Source organism: Quercus suber, unplaced genomic scaffold, assembly GCF_002906115.3.
Source record: "Quercus suber isolate HL8 unplaced genomic scaffold, Cork oak 2.0 scaffold_215, whole genome shotgun sequence".
Lineage (NCBI taxonomy): Eukaryota > Viridiplantae > Streptophyta > Magnoliopsida > Fagales > Fagaceae > Quercus > Quercus suber.
In genome coordinates this window covers 116872-143371 of record NW_027069673.1, presented here as the reverse complement: position 1 = coordinate 143371, position 26500 = coordinate 116872, and the positions used below count along the sequence as shown (strand labels likewise).

The window sequence follows — 26500 nt, the reverse complement described above, 5'->3', positions numbered from 1 at the left end:
CAAGCAAACCAACCAAAACCCCTCACCACCCCCCCCCCCCCCCCCCAAAAAAAAAAATCCCCAACCCCATCCCACCCCCCTTCTATATTCCAAAATTCTAAAAACTCAAGAAAACATGAGCATCCTTGATAGGTCCAACGCATATCAACTAAATAATTAGTTAAATTGATGTTGGTTGCTCGTAACACCAATAAGTGCCAAAAGCCTTGTAGCTCAACTAGTTCACACCTCTTGGTGTTTCCAAAGGAGACATCTAGGGTTCAAATCCCTCTCCAACTATTGAATTATCACAAATAACACAACCCTAACGCTCCTTTTTTTTTTTTTTTTATGGAAAACATTATGTAAAGATAGTTTTTCGTGTTTTATGGTGTTTGGTAGTATTAGAAAAAATGAGTCAAAGGAAAACTATATTTGGTCAACATAAAAAATATGGCTTATTTTTATAGATTGTTTTCCACTAATATTTTTTGGAAAACAACTCTATCTCATAGTAAGCTAAATAAAGGAAGTTAAAAGATTGTTTTTCAACTTATTTAGGGTTACTACCAAACATAGGAAAATGAGATAGTTTTATAGAAAAAAAAATTGGAAAATGACTCATTTTCTAGAAAACATTATTGCTGAAACAAATAGAGCATAAGTGAAAAGCCAACCTATTCAACATACAACATACAAATACTGTCCGAGTTTTATTTTAACACTCTTTAAGGCAAATTGGTAGCTAAGTCACTGTACATTTCTTGACTCTCACTATTTAATGTTTATTGAACATGAACATTTAAGCAAAGGCTTGCTGTAGTGGCCTGACAAAGGCATAAGCCACACAGGAAAAGGGCTATGCATTAACTAGATAAGTCAATGCCTTCATGGAAAATTATAAGGCTCAATGGCCAGGGCATGAAGGCGTGAAAATAAAAGGTCAATGCCACTACTAGATAAGAAGCATAAAAAACGTGCATCACAGGATACTTGTGAGTCTCAAAGGCCATGGTATTGAAGGCATAAGAAGCATAAAACATATACACCCCAGGCTAAAAATAAGGTTTTCAAAATAGCCCCAAATATCTTTTTTGAGTTCTAAAGTAATTTATGGTCACTTTGCCAAGAGCCTTGTAACTCAATGGTTGGCACCTTCTGTGTTTCCAAAAATGACATCCAATGTTCAAATTCCCTCTCCCCTAACTATCGAATTATCAAAAAATATTTTATGGTCACTTTACAATAAATGCAACTTACAAATGCCTCTAAGACTTTGAATATAAGTATATAACCATAACCACAAATGCCCTAGCCCCAACAGAAGCTTCTACGTTAAACACATTTTTAGCTCCTTTGAATGAATGCCGACATTTTTTTGTTCTTTTGCTTTTTGTTTATTAGAAATTTATATAAGTGCCAAAGATTATGCAAACCATATACACGAAAAGTTTACCAAAGAAATGAGTCATAAAAGGAAGCTAGTACCAAAACTTAAAATTAATAAAACCTATCACGTTTGATCATCTAAAAAGTCAACAGCAGATCCCAGCAACGACCAATGCCAGCATCAACAAATATTTTCCGAGCAGCAGCTTCAGTCATGCACTCGTGATCGTGAATGGTAAATTTATTGACACTCAATTTGGAAACACGTCCTAGCCATACTAAGACACACTTGTTAGCAGGTTTATCATCACTTTAATCTTCATCATCCTCTTTTACAGCAGAAGCCCAATCTATGAGTTCAAGCATAAGCTTTCCATACCTCTTTATGGGCTTGTTTCCACCTTCCACAATGGCAACACTAATACCATCATAAATCACAGCACATCCACACAAGCGGTTCTCTTGGGCATTAACATCAACTTTAAAGCAAGTCTGTGGATGTGACAGGTCATTGATCATATAAACCGATACAACGGCCTCCAATGTATTCGACTCATCAAAAAGTTTTCTCTCTTTCTTTTCCCGGTGCTCAGCAGGAGTGAGTTTGCAAGCAATATTCCTATCTATGTGAGCTTGCTCACGTTCAGCACAGCTTCACTCCTAATTCCCATTTCAAGCCTAGTTGGATCTTGGGTTGCTTCAGAGCAAAGGACTTTCATGAGATTGCTCATTTTAACTTTTGGTTTAGGAGGCTCAATCAGGCCTTGTCTAATCATCTCCTGCCTATCTTTCTCCCTAGCCAAACATCGCTCAACTGGGCAAGGTGTTCAACATAGATAGTAATATTCTCCATCTTTAGTTAATTTTTCAACCATGGTTTCATCAGTAATGTCACCATAAGTACCGGACTGCAAAAGAGGCATATCCCACCAATCAATATCAGGAATTGGGTCTCGTTTTTCTTTGGTCATAACTCTCTGCGCTACCTCTATCAAATTTGGATTAATATCACTAATTCTCCTTCTGCTCTTTTGTGTGGGCTTATACAAATTTACTCTTCAACTTAATATGCTCAGCCTCTTTTGACAACATGCCTTCTTCAATAAATTGGAAATTCATCCTCTTATGCCTCAAAATCTTAGTTTAGTCAATACCCATCTCCTAGCATCAAAATGAGGATTTAAATCTGGATCAACATCCATTTCAGGTTTCAGAATGTGAAATTCTCTCTCTCTCTCTCTCTCTCTCTAAAACGGAAACAACAACGACAGAGAAAGCAGTTCAAATTACACACACACACACACACACATATCACCGCCTATAAATGCATCACAGCCCATATATATATATATATGCAAAAATATTCTATCATATGTTACACAAATAAACAAAAGAGAAGAAGAGGAAATTGATGAAGAATTAGGAACCCTAAAAAAGAGAACAGTACCGAAGAATTCGCGAGTATCGGCGAAATCGTGGTAAGCTTCATTCTGAGGAATGGCTGGGTTACGATCATAAGCACCACGAAGCACACAATCGCTACTAACCATGCGTAAACGGTGCGTTTCCTCATTTCTCTCGCTGCACTGCACCGCTCTGATTTTGGTAAAAGATAGAGAGAGAGAGAGACAGACAGAGAGAGAAAGATAAAGGTGTCCGATTGACTGTTGAGTTGTTTTTGCTTTGATTTTGAATTTTGACATTTTTGTTTCCTCTTTTTCGGACGGGTATACAGGTCGGGTTAATTTTGTAGTCAACATTTCAACACCAACAAATTACCAACTACGAACAAACGGTCCAAAATCCAAACCACAACGCCCGGGTTACCATCTCATGTTAGCATTGTACCCGGTGGAGCATAGCTGTCACATGTTAAATATGCACTCAACATTTATATTAAAGTGGCCCCTCCTCCATCCATCAAAAAAAAAAAAAAAAAAGTGGCCCCTCCATCAATCCATGTAAATGTTACCGTATTCTTTGCTCATCCTATTGGACGCTTCTATCACAAGTATGCATAGGATGAAGACTTAACAAAAGATAGTCTTTCTTATGTAATAAGCATATAAGATAAGCCTACATGGTCTATCAACCTAAAAAGGATGCCTACAAAGGATAATCAACCTGCACGTCCGCATTTATTATCACTTACCTATCGTTACTTGTAATTAATATAACGTGATAATTGGACTTTGTGCAGCTATGAGAAATGCATCATACGACTATGCTCCGTCAATAATGATGTATTTGAATACTACTTATTTTGTTGAAATTAAAAATTTATTACTAAAAGTATTATAAATAAATTAAAAATTAGTTGAAATAGTACAATAGAGTTTATAAATAGTACAAAAAATTCAATGGCTTATAAATAATAGTAAAAATAAACTGAATAGTAAAATAATTTTAATTTTTCTCTCAGTCTAAATGCACACCAAATTAATGAAATTGCGTGTTAAACTCAACTTTCATGAAAAGGGACTCTATAAATACCCCCATCAAAACAAAGACAAAAGGTATGCACTTCTTATTCCAACACTTTGCCAATTTTCATTGAGCTTGTTGTATGTTTTTCTTCATGGACTTTCTCATTGGAGTGTTTTTTGATCAACCTCACTAGTTGGTCTCAAAATTAGTGAGAAGGTTATTCTAATTTTGAATGCTACCCACCCATGAATCCTAGCATGTCCAACCTCTGTATCAAATGTAATCTTTATTGTAGTTATTTGTTTTCCATTTCACCCACCTATATTTGGCTTCTTTAGGGGATAATCATAATCCTATAGCCTATAGACACCAACTTGGGAGCTTCAGCAATAGGAAAGCTAGGGGACTTTTGCTTCACGACAGTGACACCATACGCTCAATGATAATATTTTTTGAAAAATAAATCATTTTTCAAAAAGTAATTTTTATAAAACTATCTTATTTTCTTATATTTAGTAGCAATCTTAAATGAGTAAAAAAAATTATTTTTTAATTTCCTTTATTTAGCTTGCTATAAGATATGTTGTTTTCTAACAAAATTTAATAAAAAATAATTTCTAAAAATAAGTCATACTTTTTTGTTGTTGACAAAAAATAATTTTTTTTAACTCATTTTTTTTATGCTACCAAACACAATAAAACCTACTCTTATTAGATAAGAAAGCATACCACATATTGTGGACACTTATAAAAATAAAAATAAAAAATTCTCTAGTTATGGATAATATATTAATATCACTCATTATTAAGGAGTGAGTTACACTTGCTTCATATGCATTAAGGAGTGATTTAGGTCTTATATCTCTCACCTACTCCTACTTATATTTTCCTATATCCTTTAATTATTATTTTTTTTTAATGAAACCTATATCCTTTATTTTTTTTTAAGAAGACTATAACCATATCCTTTAATTAGTTAATAAAATTTATTTCTCTCTAAAAAAAAAAAGAGAGTGCTGTGTTAAAAATAAAAAGAAATGGTGCTGGCATAAGATATTTGTGTCTGACCTCAAACACCACGCGTGGACCCAACACACAACAATGGTCCTACGTACAAGACCCTTTTTTAAAAAACCTGTCCTATACGCCACAACAAAACCCCCAAAAAAAAAAAAAAAACCCACCCTTAAATATAAAGCAAAGCAAAACCCAAAAACCCTCACAGGCACAGCAGCCTCTTTCTCTCTAACCAAAAAAACACAACACAGACACACAGACACACAGAAAGAGAGAAACAAAGAAGGAAGAAATGGCTCAGTCTTTGGAGCTTTTGTTGATACAATTCTTGATGCCTGACAACGATGCTCGGCGGCAAGCGGAGGAGCAGATAAAGCGGCTGGCCAAGGACCCACAAGTGGTCCCTGCGCTCGTGCAGCACCTCCGCACTGCCAAGACCCCCAACGTCCGCCAGCTCGCCGCCGTGCTCCTCCGCAAGAAGATCACCGGACACTGGGCCAAGCTGTCACCTCAGCTCAAGCATTTGGTCAAGCAATCACTGATTGAGAGCATCACGATGGAACACAGGTTTTTAACTTGTTTGGAAAATTTTTTGTTCTTGTTGTTTCTTGTTATGATGAATGTGGGTATGGATTTGATTGGTTGTTTGATTTGAATAATAGAATATTAAGTCTTAGTGATGCAAACTAAGAATTGGCATGTTATGATTAGTGTTATTGGAATCAGAAATGGCATAGGGACAATGTTTTTCACAATGGCTGACATGGCATATTGTGATTGGAGTGTGGTGAACCTAGTAGAAGTTATATTGTTCCAATCACAATGGATCATGTTAGGAGTTGTAGTAAAATGTTGTGTCCATAGCATTACTATTTGATTTGGATTATGGACTTCTTTGGTTACGAAAAGAAGCACTTTGTGAAAGTGATGTAGCTCCAATCACAACTGATCCTGTTAGCAGTTTTAGAAAAAAAGTTGTGTTCTTGGCATTACTTCTGTTTTTTGTTCGGTTTAGCTGATTGAATTCTCCTTTCTATGCTGAATTGTGTATATGGGTATGATTGATTTGAATTGTGGACTGAATTCTCCTTTAGTGGGTTTTTTTTGGTTATTGCATTAGACCTGAATTGCGATATTCTGATGAGTTTTGAATTGAACTTTGAGTTTTGTGATGAAGTAGTAAGAGTTTGGAATTTGACAGGATTGGAATTTCTGATTGAGTTTAATTCTATCTGACTGTACTTATATGTGGACTAAATTAATGGATTTATATCCCACATTTGGTTGATTGGGGAAGTTGAGAGCTGGAGAGAGACTTAAAGTTTGGATTCTCATTTCATTTTATATTGTGCTTGATACAACAATTTGGCTTAGTTGAGATTCTATATGACGTGATTGAGGGTTCATCTTGTGGTTGTTGATGGCTTCTACTCAATTGGAAGCTTATTTGTTTTGCTTGTAAAATGATGAATAGAAATTGAGCAAGTAATTTCTTGGTAATTTGTAAACTCACTTTGTTCTGTTTACTGATTCAATTGGACACTTGAATGAGTTTTCACTGTGATACCCCTTGATTATATTTGCATTCAGTATTGATCATTTAGTGACTCTTTCATGTCTGATCTTAGTTTTAATACATTTTTGAGGCCTTCAGTTTTTATTTTTGATTCCCAAGAAGAGTTAGGGAATGCAATTCAAAATGGTGAATCTCAAGGAAATTTTTCTTTAATGTTCTGGAGACAAAGAAGTTGCTCAATAGTTCATCTCTAACAGCCTTTTTTCTTAAGACTTATCTACATGTGACCTATTTTTTTAAAAAACTTGTCATTTCTGCTTTACCCTTACTTTGGGGTTTGTTAAGTTTGAGTATCGCCTTTTCTACTGGTTAGTTAACTGTATTTGATATTTGACTTTATTGTATTCGTAATTTTTTTATTAGTAATAATGCTTCATTGAAAAAATTGGAAATAAACTAGGAACTAAAGCACACAGGCAGTATATTCATAATTGTTTTTCTTTGGAATTTTGATATGATCTTGTTGATTCTGTTGCTGCAGTCCGCCAGTGAGGCGAGCAAGTGCAAATGTGGTCAGTATCATAGCAAAGTATGCTGTTCCAGCAGGAGAGTGGCCTGACTTGCTTCCCTTTTTGTTCCAATGTAGCCAGAGTGCACAGGAAGACCATAGAGAAGTAAGCTTATGACTCTTAAAAGCTATCTGGTTGCACTTCCTAATTTTGATATTTTTAATGTCTTATGTTGCTCATCATTGCTATCTTGTTGCCAAATTGGACCTCTTCAAACACTCATCCACATATTTATGGTTGCTTTGATTGTCTAAATTTGTTGGAGGATATTAACCTTGATGGGATAATCTTGTATAGACTTCAAAATTGGGGTTTTGTTTACTTGTGGTGCCAGTTACGGTACTTAAAGTTACTCACAAGTCACAACTCTTGTTATCGACAACATGTTTTAAATACAATTATAATCTTAGACAAGATGGTTCTGTGCAATAGGTAGTTTGGAGCTATGTACATATATAACAGCATGATCAAATTGATGGCTTACATGAAGTTAAACATGCCATATTTTCCGACTGATTGAAATTTAGGAAATGATTTTGTGTGTGTGTGTGTGTTTTTAATTCATAAAGAAGAGCTGTGAATTTTTCATTTCTCCTTTTCTGTCCATCTGTAATATCATTCGTGTTTGTTTTTTAGATCTATCATTCGTGTTTTTAATAGTTTTTAAATGTAGGGAACTTGCTAAGAACTTATCTCCAAGGTCATGATTGTAAAGTAGTGAGTTTAGTTAAAAATGTATGTAGCAATGCTTTATCACCTATAAGTTCCTTACTTATTTAAGGACATACTTGTCATGAAACCCCAACTGTATTGCTTAATGAGATAAATTATGGTCATATCTGTTTTTCTTTATTCCTAAACTACCATGAATATTTTTCGCTCATCTTGCATGAAGTAGTATTTTTTCAATAAAATTATTTTTACCTATAAAAAAGAGAATTTTTTTTGCTCATCAATCCTTGATGTTTCTTTTTGCTGTGAATTAATTCATATGGATGCTTGCTTCTGGTTCGTATTTACCAGGTTTAATAGACTAACTTATATGGTTGTTTTGGTTTTGGTGGTATAAGGTGGCATTGATCCTTTTCAGCTCTTTAACTGAAACCATTGGGAATAGTTTTCAACCTCATTTTGCTGATTTGCAAGCTCTTCTATTAAAGTGTCTACAGGATGAGACAAGTAATCGTGTTAGAGTTGCTGCTCTCAAGTAATTTAAAAGTCCTTTTTGTATTCTTTTCAACATTTATGGTGTTCATTCTGTTGTGAAATAGTAATATCATATGGTTGCTTACTATAATTTTTTGCCTGTGTTACCAGAGCAGTGGGATCTTTTCTAGAGTTCACTAACGATGGGGCTGAAGTGGTAAGTTTGTAATATAATATCTACTTGTAGATTTGTGGTGCTCATTTGTTCCTGCTTTTGTTTTAATTTGTAATGCACATTCGTACTTTGGAAAGAATCTGGCTATCCATCCATTTTTACTTGATCAAGCAGTTATAATGTGTTTGCTTGAATGATACTTTTTATTTTTTGAGAAACAACGTTACTCACTCTGATGACTTGCTTTGTGTGTTATCTTTAATTCAGTTCTGTGTAATATCTGAGGTTATGCATTTCTTGTTGCTTTGTGTGCTGCAATCACAAGAAGATTTCAGCAGGCTTCTAGAAAGGACAGCAGAAAATTATATTAATGCTGAGAGATGAAATGCATATTTAGTAATGTGCATTTGTTGAGCTTAGCATCAAAACTCAAAAGTTCATACTCTAAATCTAACATTAAAATTTGGCATTAAGATAAAATTGATTCCTAAGTGTGTACTAAAATACGTAGCCGTATTAAGTTATAAATTTTAAGACCTTTTACTAAAAATAGTATAGACATTCACAATTTTATGGTCATAATGCAATATGACAGGTATTGTTTATCATTTTTCATGTGAATTAAATGGTAAGTATATGAAACTGATGTACACCAGTAATTTCTGACATGGTGGACTATGGTTATGGACCATCCTGTGGATATTGGGCATGTATACATAGAAAGAGATTACTGGCTTTGCCTTGTTGGATTAGACAATTGCTTTGGTAAGCTTCTGATTATGGAGAATCTTTTGAAGAAGTAATTGTTGATTTGTATTTTGTGTGCAAAAATTGTGGGGAAACGGTCAACCATTTCTTCACTCTTTGGTTGTAAGAGATCTATAAGGTCATTTGTGTTCACCTTAAGCATGAGTGAAGTTGCTGTGCGTTGGAAAGGGCAATTTGGGAGTGGGCATGGCCGCAGTTGTTTGTTCTGCTTTGTATTGGAAAGTGCTTCATGTGGTGTATTATCCAGGAAAGCATCTTGGGCTTTGATGAGGTTGGACTCCTCTGGAAAGCTTAAACTTATGTTTGTGATCACTCTCCTGCGGTCATGCGCTTTCAATTGATATTCATTTCTCCCCCTTCTTTTGGAAATTCTTGGATCTTCAAACTTTTGGGATGTAACTTTGGGGTATCCTTTGGATTGGACACTAACCATCAAGATGCATTAAAAAGACAACACTTCATTTAATAAGATACCTAAGAGAGGGGTTGGGGGAGGCAGTGGGTGTTTCAGCTTGGAAAATACATGACAAGCTTGGGGTTGCAGCTGCGTATGATGCAGTGGTGGCTTGTGAAAGAAAGTGGAGATGGCATTAAAAAGTGCAATAAAAATAATGTATTCGATCAGAGCAAAATTGTTTTGAGCCTTGGCATCTAAATTGACAATGATCCATTGCTATATGAAAAATTCAGTACAGTTCTCGTAGTAATGCTTTTTATTATTCCCATGCATGAGTGATATACTATTATAGATTGGGAGGCATTGAGGATTCTTTGATTGCTAATCAGTTATAGGGTGTATGCATGGATCTGCAACTTTTTATTTTACCTTGAAGTTTGATTCTATTGCCAAATTACCTTATATTTTTGGCTGGGATTATGAATATGGGACTGATACTATTTTTTATTGTGATTATTATTCGAACTTTCATAAGGTTTTATTGAAGGATTTGGTTTGAATTGAGGTTAGGATTTGGGGATATGGTTTGCTTTTGGGAATACTTGCTTTGGACCTGTCGTGTTGACTTTTGTATATATTCAATATGGTTTATGTGTAAGAGGTGTTGGGTTTTGAATTGCCTTGCCATGCTTATGATTGGTTGCTCTCTTATGACAATGATTAGGACTGTGAAAGGACAAGAGCAAAGTCTGTATTTGACACTGCAAAGTTTTCAAATAATGAAGTGGCTTGTTTTATTGAAATGGATTTGTATACTTATTCTTGATGTTTTCGCTTTCTTGGATTAGCACTTCCTATGCAATGTTTACTTTTCTTGGATTACAGGATTAGCACTCTGTATAATGTCCATAATTAGAATTTTTTAACTTGGTATTGCGTTATATAATTTTCATTGTGAGGCTGGTGGTCTTCCTGGACAGAAGGCTGCTTGTAGAATGAACTCCAAACAGAGTAGAAATTATCTTGTAGTGAATGGAAATTGGAATTGGTTATGGGATAAACCTGCCCCTTTATTGTGGTTGTCTGATTTTGCTAGAAATAGATTCTGAGTTGAATAGTCTTCAACATCAGCCATGTATTTGAGTGTCTTATACCTTAGATACTAATTTTGTTGTCATACTTTTTACTCTGGTTTGGAATTTATGTTGGCTTTTATCCATCTTGGATGTACATGTTAAGGAGGTTGGATTTAGTTTTTACAGAAGGAGATCAAAGAAAGACAAATACAACCAAACATTGATGACATCATGAGTTAGAATTTCATTATTACGATGCTGACAAAATTCTTGTCTGAGATCAGTGTGTGCAAACTTGTTAATATTGGAAGGGAGTTATTTCAATTCTAAGATCATAAAATGAAACTTAGAATATTATTATGGGACGAGCCCTCATATATTTAATGGATGCGCATTTTTTCTTCTGGTGCTTATAATGTACCCGTGTTCCACCAACGTCTAGAATCAACCATGCCCTTGATTCTTCTCAAAAAAAAAAAAAAAATCATACCCTTGATTTGTTGTGAGAAGCCTAACTTGATTCTGTACATATGCTGGTTGGGTCCTGGACTTTGATAATTGAATTTATTATATAATTTAGAATTTCATGGGTGTTTGCTAGGCCTAATACCAATGAGCTCTATCTTAAATGGCACCTCCTCCCCCTTATCTCATGGTTTCAAATTTCAAAACCTGTTGGCTGCCTGGTTTACCAATAAGAAAGTATTAGTGTTAAAATATGATGTTATATTCCTTTGCTGCTACTTTTTTCAATGGAACTAATTTTCTGGTTTTTGTGCAAATCTTAGGTTATATGAGCACGTGTGATTTATTTATTTTTCATGATTTCTTTTATTATGTTGGTGGCAAAGCTTTTTGCAGCTCAGGACTGCTATTTACTCCTTCATTCTCTTTTGGGTTTCATTAAATTATATGATACCTGTGCAGGTCAAGTTTCGTGAGTTCATTCCTAGCATTTTGCACGTATCAAGACAGTGTCTTGCCTCTGGAGATGAAGATGTAGCTGTAATTGCTTTTGAAATCTTTGACGAGCTGATTGAATCTCCTGCACCTCTTCTTGGTGAATCTATTAAATCCATTGTGCAGTTTGCCCTTGAAGTTTGCTCAAGTCAAAATTTGGAATCCAACACACGTCATCAGGTAGGAAGGATCATCAATCTATTTCCTTGTTTTTCATATTTTAGTCAACCTAGCTAGTTGGTATAAAGCTTTGTTGACTGTTGATTTTGCTCCATTTTACTGCTCTTATGCCTCCTGGGTATTGTAGATACTTTGCCTATTTCTTATGCTTTGTTCAATTTATCAGGCTATTCAGATAATTTCATGGCTGGCAAAGTACAAGTCCAATTCCCTTAAAAAGCATAAGTTGGTCATCCCTATCCTGCAAGTTATGTGCCCTTTGCTTGCAGAATCAACTGATGGAGATGAAGATGATGATCTTGCACCAGATAGAGCTGCCGCTGAAGTTATTGACACTATGGCTTTGAATCTTCCAAAGCATGTGTTTGCCCCTGTTTTAGAATTTGCTTCTTTGAGTAGTCAGAATGCAAATCCAAAGTTTCGGGAAGCTTCTGTAACTGCTCTAGGTGTCATTTCAGAGGGTTGTTTGGAGTTGATGAAAAATAAGTTGGAGCCTGTTCTTCATATTGTCTTAGGGGCTTTAAGGGATCCCGAACAAATGGTTAGAGGGGCTGCATCATTTGCATTAGGTCAGTTCGCTGAGCATTTGCAGCCTGAAATTGTATCCCATTATGAAAGTGTTCTTCCCTGTATCTTAAATGCCCTTGAGGATGCATCTGATGAAGTAAAGGTAAACATAGAAAAAGTGTTGATTTTCTGGGGTTAATTATTTGTAAATTATTGTCTGAGCGCAACTCAGTCTTTTTTTTACAGGAGAAGTCATACTATGCTTTGGCTGCATTCTGTGAGAACATGGGGGAGGAGATCCTTCCTTTTCTTGATCCTCTGATGGGCAGACTATTGGCTGCCCTCCAAAGTAGCCCTCGAAATTTGCAGGAGACATGCATGGTACGAAGATGTATCTTATATGCTTTAAAGACTTACATTATTGGTTTGAATATGGTTTTATAAACCTCAAGGTTCATGTTCTTGTCTTTAAGTGTTAATTTTAGATTCTATTTTAATTTTCTTGTAGTCTGCAATCGGTTCAGTTGCATCAGCTTCAGAGCAAGCGTTCCTTCCATATGCTGAAAGGGTTCTGGAGTTGATGAAAAATTTCATGGTGCTTACCAAGGATGAGGATCTCTGTTCAAGAGCACGGGCTACTGAACTAGTTGGAATCGTTGCAATGTCTGTAGGAAGAATGGGGATGGAACTGATTCTACCGCCTTTCATAGAAGCTGCAATTGCAGTAATTGCCTTGGCACATCTCTTTGACTGGAATTGTTGCCTTTTCTAGTACTTAATTTTGTGTTTCATTCTCAGGGTTTTGGATTGGAGTATAGTGAGCTTAGGGAGTACACCCATGGATTTTTCAGCAATATAGCAGAAATACTGGCTGATGGCTTTGCACAGGTGTGGATTTATATAATATACTTTTGTGGATTTTATTTTGCCTATATTCATGGGTGAATATTTATGTTGGTAAACAGTATCTTCCTCATGTTGTGCCTCTGGCATTTGCTTCCTGCAATCTGGATGATGGCTCTGCAGTGGACATTGATGAGTCTGATGATGAAAATATTAATGGATTTGGTGGAGTTTCATCTGACGATGAAGCTCATGATGAGCCAAGAGTACGAAATATCAGTATAAGAACCGGAGTTCTTGATGAAAAGGCAGCTGCAACTCAGGCACTTGGCTTATTTGCAGAACACACTAAGATTTCTTATGCACCGTATCCTTTCACATGTTATATATATATATATATATTTTTTTTTTATATCTCATGATTCCATGGGTAGATTACATATTTTTAAATAAAGAAGTATTTTTTGGGGGGGGTTCTTAACTTTTTTAAGCTATTTGGAGGAGTCACAGAAAATTTTGGTGAGACACTCAGGCTATTTTCATGAAGATGTTCGGCTTCAGGCAATCATAGGTTTAAAACGTGAGTAGTAGCTATCTGCTTGTGGCAAAATTATTTGTAAATTTCATTTAACCCAAGCATCATCTTGTCATAATCAGGAGAGCCTCAACTCCAATTCTTTGTCTTATGATCTTATGGTTTTGTGATCTGAAGTCTGAACCCATTTGTGCTCTCTCTCTCTCTCTCTCTCTCTCCCCCCCCCCCCTGCTTCAAAAAAAAGGGAAAGAAATGAATATATTCTTGTTCAAACTCATGAACCTGTACGAGAAGTGAGTGAAGATTTTATATCGGGTGTGCTAACAGGTTTATATTTAGTGGCGATTGTATTCCTATATAATCTTGTTACTTGGGATAGGCAACTATGTTTCCAGGTCATTGTTTCTTTGTCTTGTCTTAACTTCACTCTCAACTATATGGGATTTAATTCTGTAATTAATAGAGAAAGTGGTAGATGCTGGTAAATTTTATAAGTCCAATTATTGTGGCACTTTGTACTTAGTGTGTTTCAAGTTTGTGTATGAATCTATAGAATGCTCATATTGGAATTAATTTTAATTGCAGACATATTAACAGCAGCACAGGCGATCTACCAGAGTCAACATGTTAGTCTGCATCAGAATCCTCTCTCTCTCTCTAATTTTGATTCTTCTACTTGCCAAACCGTGGCATTAATTTGTCATCTGGATTTTGTTTATTAAGATTCTGTGGAGCTGTTTATTTGCCAATATTGGTTTGATCTAGAATTAGTCGGTTGTCAATGCTTTTAGGAGCAGCCTCTTCAGATTTGCAACTTCAGTTGAAAGCTAGCTTTGGTTTTGTTACTTTATGTCATTTTAAATCCCATAGGTGGAAATATATACTACTGAAGTGATCACAATCTTTGTCTCGTTTTGCAGGAAGGACTGGCAAAAACAAAAGAAGTTCTTGGTATGAACATGATGTAGGAATGATAAACATCTAAGCTTTGAAATTGCTGGCCTGGCTGCTTTTCTATTTTTCTAGCAGTAGTAGAAATCTTATAGTGCCTTTTGTAATCTACAGATACTGTGATGAATATTTATATCAAGACTATGACTGAAGATGATGACAAGGAAGTTGTCGCTCAAGCTTGTATGAGCATAGCTGATATCATCAAGGAATATGGATACGTGGCCATTGAGCAATGTGAGTTAAATTTTGCTGCCTTCATTTTGCCTTTTGTTCATAGGAATATATCTGATGCAAATGAAATGACAAAGTTGGAACTTGCCTTTTGATGTAATCTGATTTCAGATGTGCCTCGACTTGTTGATGCTACTTTGGTATTGCTCCGAGAAGAATCTTGTTGTCAGCAAGAAGAATCTGACGGTGACATTGATGATGATGATACCAAACATGATGAAGAGCTTATGGATGCAGTTTCTGATCTTCTTCCTGCATTTGCCAAATCTATGGGTTCTCATTTTGCACCTATCTTTGCAAAGCTATTCGATCCCTTAATGAAATTTGCGGTAGGTTAGCACCTGATTTTGTTGTCTATGTAGTTGCATTTCTATGCTATCGTTTCTTTGTGTTATTTTCTCATTGTTTTAATTATTGGAAAATGCAGAGAGCTTCACGCCCTCAGCAAGATCGTACTATGGTGGTTGCTTGCCTCGCTGAAGTAGCTCAGGATATGGGTCCTCCAATTGCTGGCTATGTCGATGTAAATTTTATTACTCTTAAATATTTGCCTGCAATATAATTTTGGTCCCTTAAATGTAAAAAGTTATGCCTTAGTACTAGAAGATCTAAATGCTACCAAAATAGTTCTCTGTCCATCAATTGTTCACTCTTTCTCTCTCAACTCACTTCCCTTTTTATCTTTCATTTCCTCTCCCTTGAAAGTGAGATAAAAAGGCAAGAAATATTCAAGGCCCAGACACAATCATGTGGAAGAGAAGCTTGGAGCTTTCAAATTAAGTCCCAAAAACCACCACCAACACTCACAAGCAACAATGACCGTGGGTGCAGGCATAGGTGTGGGCGTGTGCAACATGGGTATACCAGGAGTGTGGGTGTGGGTATTGGTGGACCATTAATGGAGGTTGGAGCACACTGGTGAAGGAGTGTTGTGGTGATGTGATATCCCCGGAAATATATGGAGGGTTGGAGTGAGGCGATGAAAAGTGGGTGTTGGTATGCGACGGAGTATTAAGGGAGTATGAGGAGGGCTTGCTGGTTGGGAGAAAAATGTAGAAAGACAGCTTCTGATGAAAGAAAAAGAGAAAAAAGCGAGAAGTGGATGAGATGCAAGCCCTATGCTGGTGTGTCCTTGTTTGTCATGTCTACGACCATGCCAGCTTTTTAATGTGTCACATCATCTCTAGGTCTGCCACATATGCATCTCCTTTGACAGCTGATAAATGGAATGACTAAATGCTACTTTTTAGATATTTTGAGGACAAAATTGAAACTTTCAAATTTCTGAGATGAGGATAAAACCTAGGCCTAATTCTAGGGACCAAAAGTGTATTTCAGCTCACATTGTTTTTTTTCTTCTAATTTTTGGAACATTAATGGTGTCTAATTTGTGACTCTAATGGCATATGTTTCAGCGAGTGATGCCCATAGTACTAAAAGAACTAGCTTCATCTGAGGCAACTAATAGAAGGAATGCTGCATTTTGTGTTGGAGAGCTGTGCAAAAATGGGGGCGAGTCAACTTTAAAGTATCCTTCTTAATAGTCATGTTGCTTCTTTTTCTTCTCCTTTCCTCTCTCATACCTTATTTGGTAGTTGTAAATTTTAATTATTGCGTGTTGTGGGTCATCGGATTTTAAGTGGGGGCATACATAGTCTATGATTAGTCTTCTACATTTCTTTGTTGGAATTGAATCTCATCTTCCCTAGAAACTTTCATTGCCATTCTGTAGCTTTTTCCTTTCATCGGTGCTAGATACTATGGTGATATACTGCGTGGACTTTTCCCATTATTTGGGGAATCAGAACCAGACAATGCTGTCAGGGATAATGCAGCTGGCGCTGTGGCAAGGATGATAATGGTTTATCCTGAGTCCATCCCATTAAACCAGGTTTTCTTCCGGTTTCTTCTTTTAGGAAAGGAAAACAATGAATTTGTACCATTACTCCTTATAGCTAATTATTCCTTTTATATCTGTCCATGTACTGGTTACTTTTCTCAGGTCCTTCCCGTCTTCCTAAAAGCTCTCCCCTTAAAAGAAGATCATGAAGAGTCCATGGCAGTCTATAGTTGTGTATCTACTCTTGTTTTATCATCAAATCCCCAGGTATTTGTTTCATTTCCTGATTGCAATGTAAAATTGGCTAACTAGTTGTTTAATATTTACTTCTCTCAAGAACTGATGTTTTTGCTTGTTTGTCTTTCTCTTTTGATGCAAAGCAGATCCTCACTCTAGTTCCTGAGTTGGTTAATCTATTTGCTCAAGTAGTGGTGTCCCCAGAAGAAACTACTGAAGTTAAAGCTCAAGTGGGAAGAGCTTTCTCTCACTTGATTTCTCTATATGGTCAACAAATGCAACCCCTTTTAAGCGACCTTTCTCCAGCGCATGCTAATGCACTAGCTGCATTTGCCCCAAGAAGCTGATACCTAGTCAAAAAGTTGTCATTCTTTCCCGTCATGTCGACTTTGACTACCAAATTTGTTTTTCAAAGGAGATTGTTTGGTATACCTACTTTTTAGTTTGAAAGTTGTGGGACCTGAAAGAAGTTCATCATCTCTGCCAGGTAAGTGTCTGATATGGTAAATTACAAATGATTGGCATAAAAAACATAAAACCTGTATTAGATTTCCCTAAAATTCTGTTAATATATGTACATTTGGTTCTAAATGTCATTGCTTCTAGATTCTCTTGGCGACTGTGTTCATAACGCCATAGTCTTACCATTCTACTCTTGATTTGATATGTTAGAAATTGAAAACATTCCTGAAAATGTTGACCAACAAAGCTTGAAGTTTACAGTCCAAAATTGATTATTTTGTCTCAGTGTAGCATTGGAATTTTATTATCATGTCTTTGGTGGATCGTAGTATGCAAATAAGACCAATCACTTAGTTCTATGGACATGCTTAAAATTGGAGTCTCTAAAATTATGCTTTATTGTAGTGCTGTGTTTCCATTTAGCAATACCATGCTTTATTCTTTTAAATTTCATCGTTACAGCAAACATAAATTCAGAAATTCTTGCCTCGTTTTTGCAGGTTATTGGTCCTGCTGCTGATTCCAGTGCCTTCTCCATTTTTCCTGTGTGGAGACACTGCCTTTTCTTCTAGTTTCACAATATTTAAAATATTCATTTTCTTTCAAAATTTATTGTGTTTTACTTGGGTTTGGCTCCAGTGTTATGTTCTTTTATTTATTATTATTTTTTGTTGGGGTTTTGTATATCACAACAATGCATCCAATTCTCAATTAGAAGAAGTTTTTGTATATTTTTCATGTGTGCAGCTTCAATATATATATATATATATATATTTTTTTTTTTTTTATCAGTAATTTATTGAGGGAGATTGTTGGTTTCAATTGCCAATAATAATTTTGTAATTCAAACTGTTCTTAGATAAATCTTATCATATGTTGAGATTGTTTATTGGTTATACCGTCCTTTTCTTTTTTGTTCTTTTGTTTGATTCCTGAAATTGGACTTAGGGTATGTTTGGATACTGCTTATTTTACTGAAAACACTGTAACAAAATAATTTTTAAATGTGTGAATAGTGTTGTGAGACTTATTTTTAATGAAAGTTTTGTTGAAAAAAAAGGTTTGTGGGTTCTATGAATAGTGCACGAGATCCACTGGAAAAGCAAAAAAACGCTAGTGCATGTTCTTAAATAAAAAAAAGAAAAGGAAAACGCTAAAACGTAAACACGGGTCTGATTCAACTTTACCCAAATGGGTACTTAGTATCCATTTGGTAAAGCAGTTTTAAAGTGCACTTTTTCATAACACAATTTTTTTAAACTTCACTCTTTTCTTGGTATATTGTTTATTTTTCCCCTAAGAATCTCCTTTTCAAAAAGTAAAAAAATAAGTTGTACCAACTGAGCAATAAGGATATTGGCATTTGGCACCAATTGCATTTTCAAAAAAAGAAAAATATAAGAGATTGATTGATAACAGTGTTTAAGTATTGTCGTTCAGTTTTCAAGTATTGTTGTTCAGTTTTCAGTATTATGAAAATACGTGTTTAAGTATTATAAAAATGTAAAGTGTTATTATTGTTTAAACTCTAAAAATTGTTATTTAAAAGTAGATATTAAATAGCCCCTAAATTGTACCAAAACAGACACTATGGACTTTGATAAATCCAATACATTCTCGAGTGTATTAATACACTTGTTTTTTTTTTTTTGATAAGATTAATACACTTGTTTAATCATACATTGTCAGAAGTATTTGTATTAATACAAATTTAACGGTTGATTGAACTAGGGCTTTGACTTTGATCAAATCCTTTGAGAAAATGCATGAGTAACACGTGTCAACATCACAAATAGTTGATCTCTTCCAAAAGAACTTAGTTATCACCATCATTGTTTGAGCATAAAAATAATAATGCATTTTTTACAGAGGTATTACCTTGATGTGACTAAACGTTAATATGAATTAGTGTGTAGTCTTGTGCATATATATGAGTATAATTAAAAATAATCACAATTATATAGTTAAAATTATATAATTTTTTTAAGTAGATGTTTAAATTATACATGATATTAGCTTATACTTTTTTTAAATCATGCATTTCTAAAATATGTAATGGTTTCTCATAATATATATTTATATATATATAATTTAATTGGTTTTAGACTCTTCTATTTTTGCATTATATTTTTTTCACCCAATAATTCATTTGCCACAAAAATTAAAAACTTAAATGGACACATGGCGGAAAATTGGATTTCAATTAAAATCCAATTATGAATCTAATTAATTTGGACTCTTCAATTTTTACACTCAATAATTCACTTGACACAATTAAAAATTTAATGGGATACGTGGCGCAAAATTGAGAATCTAATTAAAATTTAATTGGATTTTTTCTAAGTTTTGGCTATTAATATATATATATATATATAGATAGATAGATAGATAGATAGATAGATAGATGAGCTTCATTATTTTGGTTAGGGAAGAAAATTTAAGAACATTTATATAATTTTACTTAGTTATTTTTATCAAATTAGGAGGATATTATGTATTAATTTAATTTTAAATTTTAGTATATTTCTTATTCTTGAATGGTGAATTTTTTTTTTTTGGTTGCCTTTATTAGGGTTGAGTTGAAGGAAGCCATGAGTCGATGGTGATAGGATGAAGGAAGAGGGATGGAAGGAGGGGAATTTTTATTAAGAAAATTTGATGAATTTATCTTTTGTGTTTGTTTTTTATAAAGCATTTCTTTTTCTATTATTCTTGTTAAACGAGTTTGGATTGGTTAAGGCGAGTTTTTGACAAATCATGATGGAAATACGACATTGATATTGATATTATAATGAAGGGTGCAATTTATATGTTTTAGTAGTTGAGGGACAAAATAGACAACGCCCTATAAGAGTGTGCAAAAATGTATTTTTCCAAAAATAATAATTTAAGAGCATATTAAATATTTGGCTAAGTTTTCTACCAAGAACAAGACCTAGATCAAGTTTTTGTAGATGGCTCCCTCCATCAAATGAAGTCACTTTCAATGTTGATGATGCTGTCACAAATACCTTCACTACTTTAGCTATGGTAAGCTCGAAATGATTTAGTGAGATGCTTATAACTTGGACAAAACATAATGCCCTGTGTGACCCTTTTCAGTTTTCAGGCCGAAGCTGCAGCATTCCTTTGGGCATTACGGATTGTAAAATTTGAGGGACTTCAGAAGATTATTGTGGAGGGAGATTCTAAACAAAGTGTTGATGCTTTAAATTCAAGTTTATCTTCTACTAGGTGGTCTACTTCCACCCTTTTGTATAATGTGTTCGAACTTAGCAAATGATTTTTCTAGTGTGTTTTTAGCTGAGTTAGGGGAAATGCTAATTGTGTTGCACATTCCCTTGCTGAATTTGCTGCTGCTCATAGGCTTTTTGGATTATGTAACAAGCACTCTCTTTCTCTTGCTGTTGTTCAGCAATTGAGGAAAGATGCTGCTTTTCTTGTTATTTAACGAAGATTAGGTATTGTATAAAATAAAAAGATCTGTTGTAACAAGCACTCTTCTTTTTTTCTCCCCCCCCCCCCCCTCCAAGATTTTATAAGTGCATCTTGGCTTTTTTTTCTTCTTCTTCTTTTTCTTCTATATATTTAGGTATAGTATACACAAATTCCACTTAATAACATACAGATCTGCTGTAGCACTCCGGCTAAAGTAAAATTAATTAACAATGACAAAAATAATTAATTAAAATTTTTTTTGGCCTTTTTCTTTTAGGCCTATTTTAATTTAAGAGTCCCATCACATTTCGTATAAAGTTTTCAAAATCCTAAACCAAAAAGATAAAAAAATAAAAAATAAATAAAAAAACAAAAAACAAAAAAAAAACATCAATGATATTCAGATGTTTTCAAAATTGCTAGTTTGTTTCACCAATGAATATAAATTAATCATTGCATTCATAATTAGAACAATTATTTTGTATGCAGTTTAGTTTTGAACTTAATATATTTTTTTATTTTTTAATTAATGGTGATAAATTTTTTTCATGCTTTGATCCACAAAAAACCCATAAATGAAAGTGAGTTTTTTTTGGTATTATTATAACAGTTATAACTAACTTATACATTTTTTAAAATATTTTTCCTTTAAAAACAATTTTGTTTTTGGATTGGAGAGATAGATCATGACAAAAGCATGACATTGACATCAATATTTTAATAAAGGGAGCAATTTATAAGCTTTGGTAATTGAGAAACCAAATGGATAACTAGGGTTATATACGAGTTGAGCAAGAGTATTAAAAGCTTAAATTTTTTTTATTAATTTTATTTCAAATACAAGCCAAATTTGAGCTTATTATCATATTAGTAAGTTTAATTAGTTCATTTTCTTGTCCAAGAAGCTCGAATTTGCTCATAAAATATTTAATTAACTTTCTTTTCCAATATATAGTAAACACATCCACTAAATTCTTTTACCCTTTTACAAATATATACTATAACAATTAATAAATTGTGGTTAAATTATATTCTCTGCGATAATTAGATACAATAATTTCTTTTATGAAGTTGGAAAATTTTGATTGTCCAACTTTTTTTTTGTTAAAAATTATTTACAAATTTACACTATCCAATTTCAAGTTTATATAAGTTTATTTTAAACATTTATACATAATGTATAATATTATACTCTCGAGTTTGTTCACGAGTACATTATTATATTTGAACTTGATTTGTTTAATAATTGAGTCTAACCTTATGTTTAAGTTTAATTGGCTCATTTATTAAATAAACAAACATAAGCAATTTTTTTTTCTCATACCAAACTTGGAATATTTATATATAAACATCTTGCTTCATTACAAGTCTTGAAAAAAGATTGTTGCAAAATAAATTCTAATAGGATATTAAATATCTTGGCTAAGTTTTCTACCAACATCATAAGAAATCTGATCCTTACATACGGGCTTTTTTCTAAAGTTGAAGATATAAATGAAAAACTTTTCATCTTAAACGGTAAGATTCGTTGTAGATATTGAATGAAGTCTTAAAGGATCACTGGTAATTTGGGTTTGATGCTTGGCACTGTGAATCTCATAAGACTGTCTTGTGAGAATTTCTCTCACAATATGTGTGGATCTCACACTCTTATAGAGTTGTCTCATAAGATTTTTTGATGAAATGCTCTCTCCAAATTTACAAGAGATGGGTGAGTGGAACTTTTTGTAATGACTAAAATGTCACATTAGTTTGTAGTTGTTTTGTACTCAAGCAATTCTCTTTCAAGATTCAGTCTAAAACTTCTTTTTTGTATTTTTGCTATATGTAAAATAAAAAATAAAAAAAGTAGTAACTGACAATCTTTGCAGACTCTATTGAATCTACATGTCCTTTGTTTTGGGTAAGTAAGTGAAATTTTTTTATAGCAATTAACATCAAGGAATCAACATAACCAAGAAGTTACCTTCTCTTTTAAAACTCCAATACACTCAGCTCCAAGTGAACTTCCATCCATCTGCGCATACAAAAATATGATATATGAATGGAAATTCAAATCAAAGTACTTTCATATCACAATAAGTTCTTTATTTTTGTCTTGTACTTGACATAAAGGAGGCGTTTGGTTCGCCGTAATGTTACATTACACCGTAACATTATATTAATGTAATATCAATGCAAGTATACAACGTTACATTGTTTAGGAAAGTAATTAGATTAAGATGGTGTGATATATTTTGTAATTTTAGATAATAGTAATGTTAGAAAAAATAAAATAATTCAAAAACTTTAATGTCATATCATCGTAATGTACATTACATTAAGGGCACATCACCATGAACCAAATAGCCCCAAAGAGAACATTACAACCCCTTTGCTTTTGTCCATAAATAATAACACATTGGGGATAGCCCAACAGGGAACTCTTTCACTGATCATTCCTTTGAAGTCTAATTTTACTCTTCAATATGATTATCACTTTTCTTATTTGTCACTTAACCTCATAACTAAAAAGATGTCTAACCGAAATTGGAAATAATTAACACTCTTTACTATCCAATCGATAAAAGAAGAAAAAAAACACTCTTTACTATCCAACAAAAGGTTATATTTCACCACTTTGTAGTGAAATGTTCATTTGAAATTAAAAAAATTAAAATGAAAACCAAAGCGATATACAACATGGGTGTCCAATGGATTGTTGAGAAAGGTATGTCATCTTTTTCTCTTTTAGTTTCCAATATGCTATTTATTTTTTCTTTTTAAATTCTTTCCATAGTCCCACTACACCTTTTTTAGGGTTTTTGCTATACAACAAACACAATTTTTTAACAACCGGAATGAAAATTAGGAAAATAGAAGAAATGTTGCGTACCAAATATTTTCTTAAGTGAGCGTTTGGATACTAATGAAACCCACGTCTGCGTTTTCTATTTCACGTTTCAGACTTCTTCTTTTTTTTTTTTTAGGCGTTTTAGGGAGTAACGCGGCACTATGCGGCTACTATTCAATGAACAATAGCCGCACTTGTTGATTTTTTGTCCATGAACAGTGCACCCGTGCATTGTTTACGGACCCACAAATTTCACTTTTAAGCAACTTTTTCATTAAAAAATGGTCCTACGGTACTATTCACACATTTAAAAATTATTTTACTATAGTGTTTTCAGTTTTCAGTTTTTAGTTTTCAACTGTATCCAAACGGACCCTAAGTTACATATAAAACTTTTTTGAAAAAGTTTGAAGTATATTATTATACGTTTAAATACTTTATATCAATTTATTTTCTCAATTAATCTTAAGTAAAAAAAAATTATTTCAAATTTCTTATATCTAGAATACTCTTTAATTTCTCAGTTAATATGTTGGGAATATATATAGTTGTACTTATTACTTGATTGTAAAAAAGAAAATTTTAGTAATAATAACGATTATTTATTCTCTACAAATTTTTTTTTTTATTTTGTGTGGCAAATAAAAGTTTCTTTCAATTGCTTATCTATTTTATTAATTACATTAATTAGTAATTTTTTTAATCATTTTTCCTTCAACATTTGTTTTTTTAATTTGGCTCTACCATGCTATGAGGAAAAAGTAAAACTAAATATGATTAGGGTTAATAGAAAACCATATATATAAGTCACAATTTTAATTTTTCATTTATTCAGAGCATATAACTTGCAACATCTATGAATCATTTTCCATTTTGATAGGATTTATAGCCAAATTTTGCGAATTTTCGGCGCTCTAAAATGTTAAATATTAGATCGGATTTGAAATTGTTCAAACCATATTAGATATTTTAGTTTGTTTCGAGTGATTGTTTTATTTTCTTATTTGTGAATGCTATATCCTCAAATCACAATATCATTTAATAGTCAAAATTAAGCTTAAGCTTAAGCTTAATTCGTTTGTTAAATAAGTGAATATAACAAGCCATTTTTTTTCTTCCATAGAGCATAGGAGTTGGAACTACAGTCCTAAAACTCCTGATAAGTACCCCTCTATATTATGTATGATGATAATTTCATCATTTAATGTTTACCAACAATACATGGGCATATGAATGATCTCAACACATTTACAATCCTAAGAGCTAAGACTTAGGACCCTTCTAACTATCTCAAAGTTATTATGATAACTTCATCATTTGACGTTTAACAAAAATGCATGTGCAGTAACGGCATAAGTTAAAGGCGCAGTCCTAGTGTCATAGGATTTGAGCTGTGAAATACAAATGTTAGTCAGTTCGAGCTAGCAGTAAAGGTGTATACAACAGTTAGTGGGGCTAACTCATTATATGTATAATGCTTCAATTATCTACTTTAGGGTTAGCCTAAGCACCTAAGTGGGGACTAAGCTAGAAATTTATTTTTAGGTGTCCCACTTCTAAGACAAAAATGAAATAGTATGAAACTCAAAGCGCGTGTGTGCAAAAACACACGCATGCTCACACATAATTATGTATGCATTTGGAAATACCAAATGAATAATTACTTTAAAAAATTATCGTTAGATCAATCTCTCAATAAACTTACAAAAAAAATTACATAAATGTTGTTATTTTGCTTGAAAAGATTAGTGAAAAAAATTATATTAGATATAACTACGTACGACTGAATAATTCTTAATTTGAGATATGTTTTATATAAAATTAAATTTAAATCAAGCATTCATATAGTACCTGCAATATATTTTTAGCTTATTCATGAATTATGAGATATGTTTACTTTATTGAAACTTATGACCTCTCAAACATTTAAATTTAAATTTTGAAAAAAAAAATAACTTCATTTACCACTCACAGTACTAATTAACAAACTTGTGCAATACACTAAATCCAAAGCATATATATTTGACCCACAAATATCAAATCAATAGCCAATATTAGACCAATCAAGAATCATTTTAAAAAGTTTATATATATATATATATATATATGTAAGGTCCAATTTCTTTATGTAAACCCAAAGACAATTAATTTGTAGAGTATGGGTCGAAGAACTAGAGTTGACAAGGGGTTCATAGCAAAGGATTATCACCCTTCTTCTTATTTATTGATCAGTTTCCCATACATTCCATGGTTTGTAACAAACCCTCTCCCTCTATTATATAGTCATTCTCATCCTCATCTCTACCGTCCATGTGCTCCCCATCCATGGATTTGCTCAAGTACCTGTCACGTCAGGCAGCTTCTTTTCATCTCTGTGTGAGTGACGGTAGGTTATGGAGCACTGTTCAGAGGTCTTCTCCACATAAATGCGGCCAGAAAAGCTGTTGCAGTGCATTGAATACGGTGGCAGCAGCCTTTCCCTCAGATATTTCCTCATCCTTATCGTTCCTGGGTATGTTTTGAGCTTATCTTGATCAGGTGGAGTCCTCGGACAATCAATCAGACTTTTCCCCTACTCATTTAGTCTCCAATATCACATCAAAGTAAGACATCTTCCTCGGACAGGTGATGTCCTCCTCGGACTGGAGATATCCTCTTCGGACAGTTCTTCTTATTTATTGATCAGTTTCCCATACATTCCATGGTTTGTAACAAACCCTCTCCCTCTATTATATAGCATCTCATCCTCATCTCTACCGTCCACGTGCTCCCCATCCATGGATTTGCTCAAGTACCTGTCACGTCAGGAGCTTCTTTTCATCTCTGTGTGAGTGGCGGTAGGTTATGAGCACTGTTCAGAGGTCTTCTCCACATAAATGCGGCCAGAAAAGCTGTTGCAGTGCATTGAATACGGTGGCAGCAGCCTTTCCCTCAGATATTTCCTCATCCTTATCGTTCCTGGGTATGTTTTGAGCTTATCTTGATCAGGTGGAGTCCTCGGACAATCAATCAGACTTTTCC

The 26500-nt window shown here is 33.8% G+C and overlaps 2 protein-coding genes and 1 pseudogene across 4 annotated transcripts in view; 1 reads left to right on the top strand and 2 right to left on the bottom strand.

The window, feature by feature from the left end:
* Window positions 1-1338: 1338 nt before the first annotated feature.
* Window positions 1339-2918, bottom strand: LOC136070156 (protein RDM16-like; annotated as a pseudogene).
* A 2070-nt stretch (window positions 2919-4988) lies between these two features.
* LOC112015902 (uncharacterized) lies at window positions 4989-17939 on the top strand. Of its 2 annotated transcripts, XM_024048361.2 has the most exons (21): window positions 4991-5379; window positions 6870-7002; window positions 7968-8104; window positions 8215-8260; window positions 11387-11599; window positions 11766-12269; window positions 12353-12487; window positions 12615-12830; window positions 12905-12994; window positions 13072-13316; window positions 13441-13529; window positions 14070-14110; window positions 14405-14435; window positions 14550-14672; window positions 14781-14998; window positions 15097-15192; window positions 16085-16197; window positions 16425-16560; window positions 16672-16776; window positions 16893-17233; window positions 17709-17939. In XM_024048361.2, the coding sequence occupies exons 1-20, from the start codon at window positions 5105-5107 to the stop codon at window positions 17091-17093; spliced, it is 3147 nt and encodes a 1048-aa protein (XP_023904129.2). In that variant the 5' UTR covers window positions 4991-5104; the 3' UTR covers window positions 17094-17233; window positions 17709-17939. The 2 variants fall into 2 exon arrangements, with proteins under 2 accessions (XP_065635688.1, XP_023904129.2); XM_065779616.1 differs by lacking the exons at window positions 16085-16197; window positions 16425-16560; window positions 16672-16776; window positions 16893-17233; window positions 17709-17939 and adding an exon at window positions 15375-15950 and having other exon boundaries at window positions 4989-5379.
* A 4562-nt stretch (window positions 17940-22501) lies between these two features.
* The window catches only part of LOC112015929 (transcription factor bHLH160), a 17574-nt gene continuing 13575 nt past the window's right edge, over window positions 22502-26500 (bottom strand). For both annotated transcript variants that reach the window (XM_065779615.1, XM_024048396.2), the window contains one exon: window positions 22502-22663. In XM_065779615.1, the coding sequence (XP_065635687.1) occupies window positions 22592-22663 (72 nt within the window). In that variant the 3' untranslated portion in view covers window positions 22502-22591. The remainder of the gene's footprint in view (window positions 22664-26500) is intronic.

Coding starts and splice junctions, on each gene's coding strand:
- LOC112015902 (XM_024048361.2), top strand. CDS start 5,105: ATGGCTCAGTCTTTGGAGCTTTTGTTGATACAATTCTTGATGCCTGAC. Junction 7,003..7,967: donor CACAGGAAGACCATAGAGAA/GTAAGCTTATGA, acceptor TGGTGGTATAAG/GTGGCATTGATCCTTTTCAG. Junction 14,111..14,404: donor CGATCTACCAGAGTCAACAT/GTTAGTCTGCAT, acceptor CTCGTTTTGCAG/GAAGGACTGGCAAAAACAAA.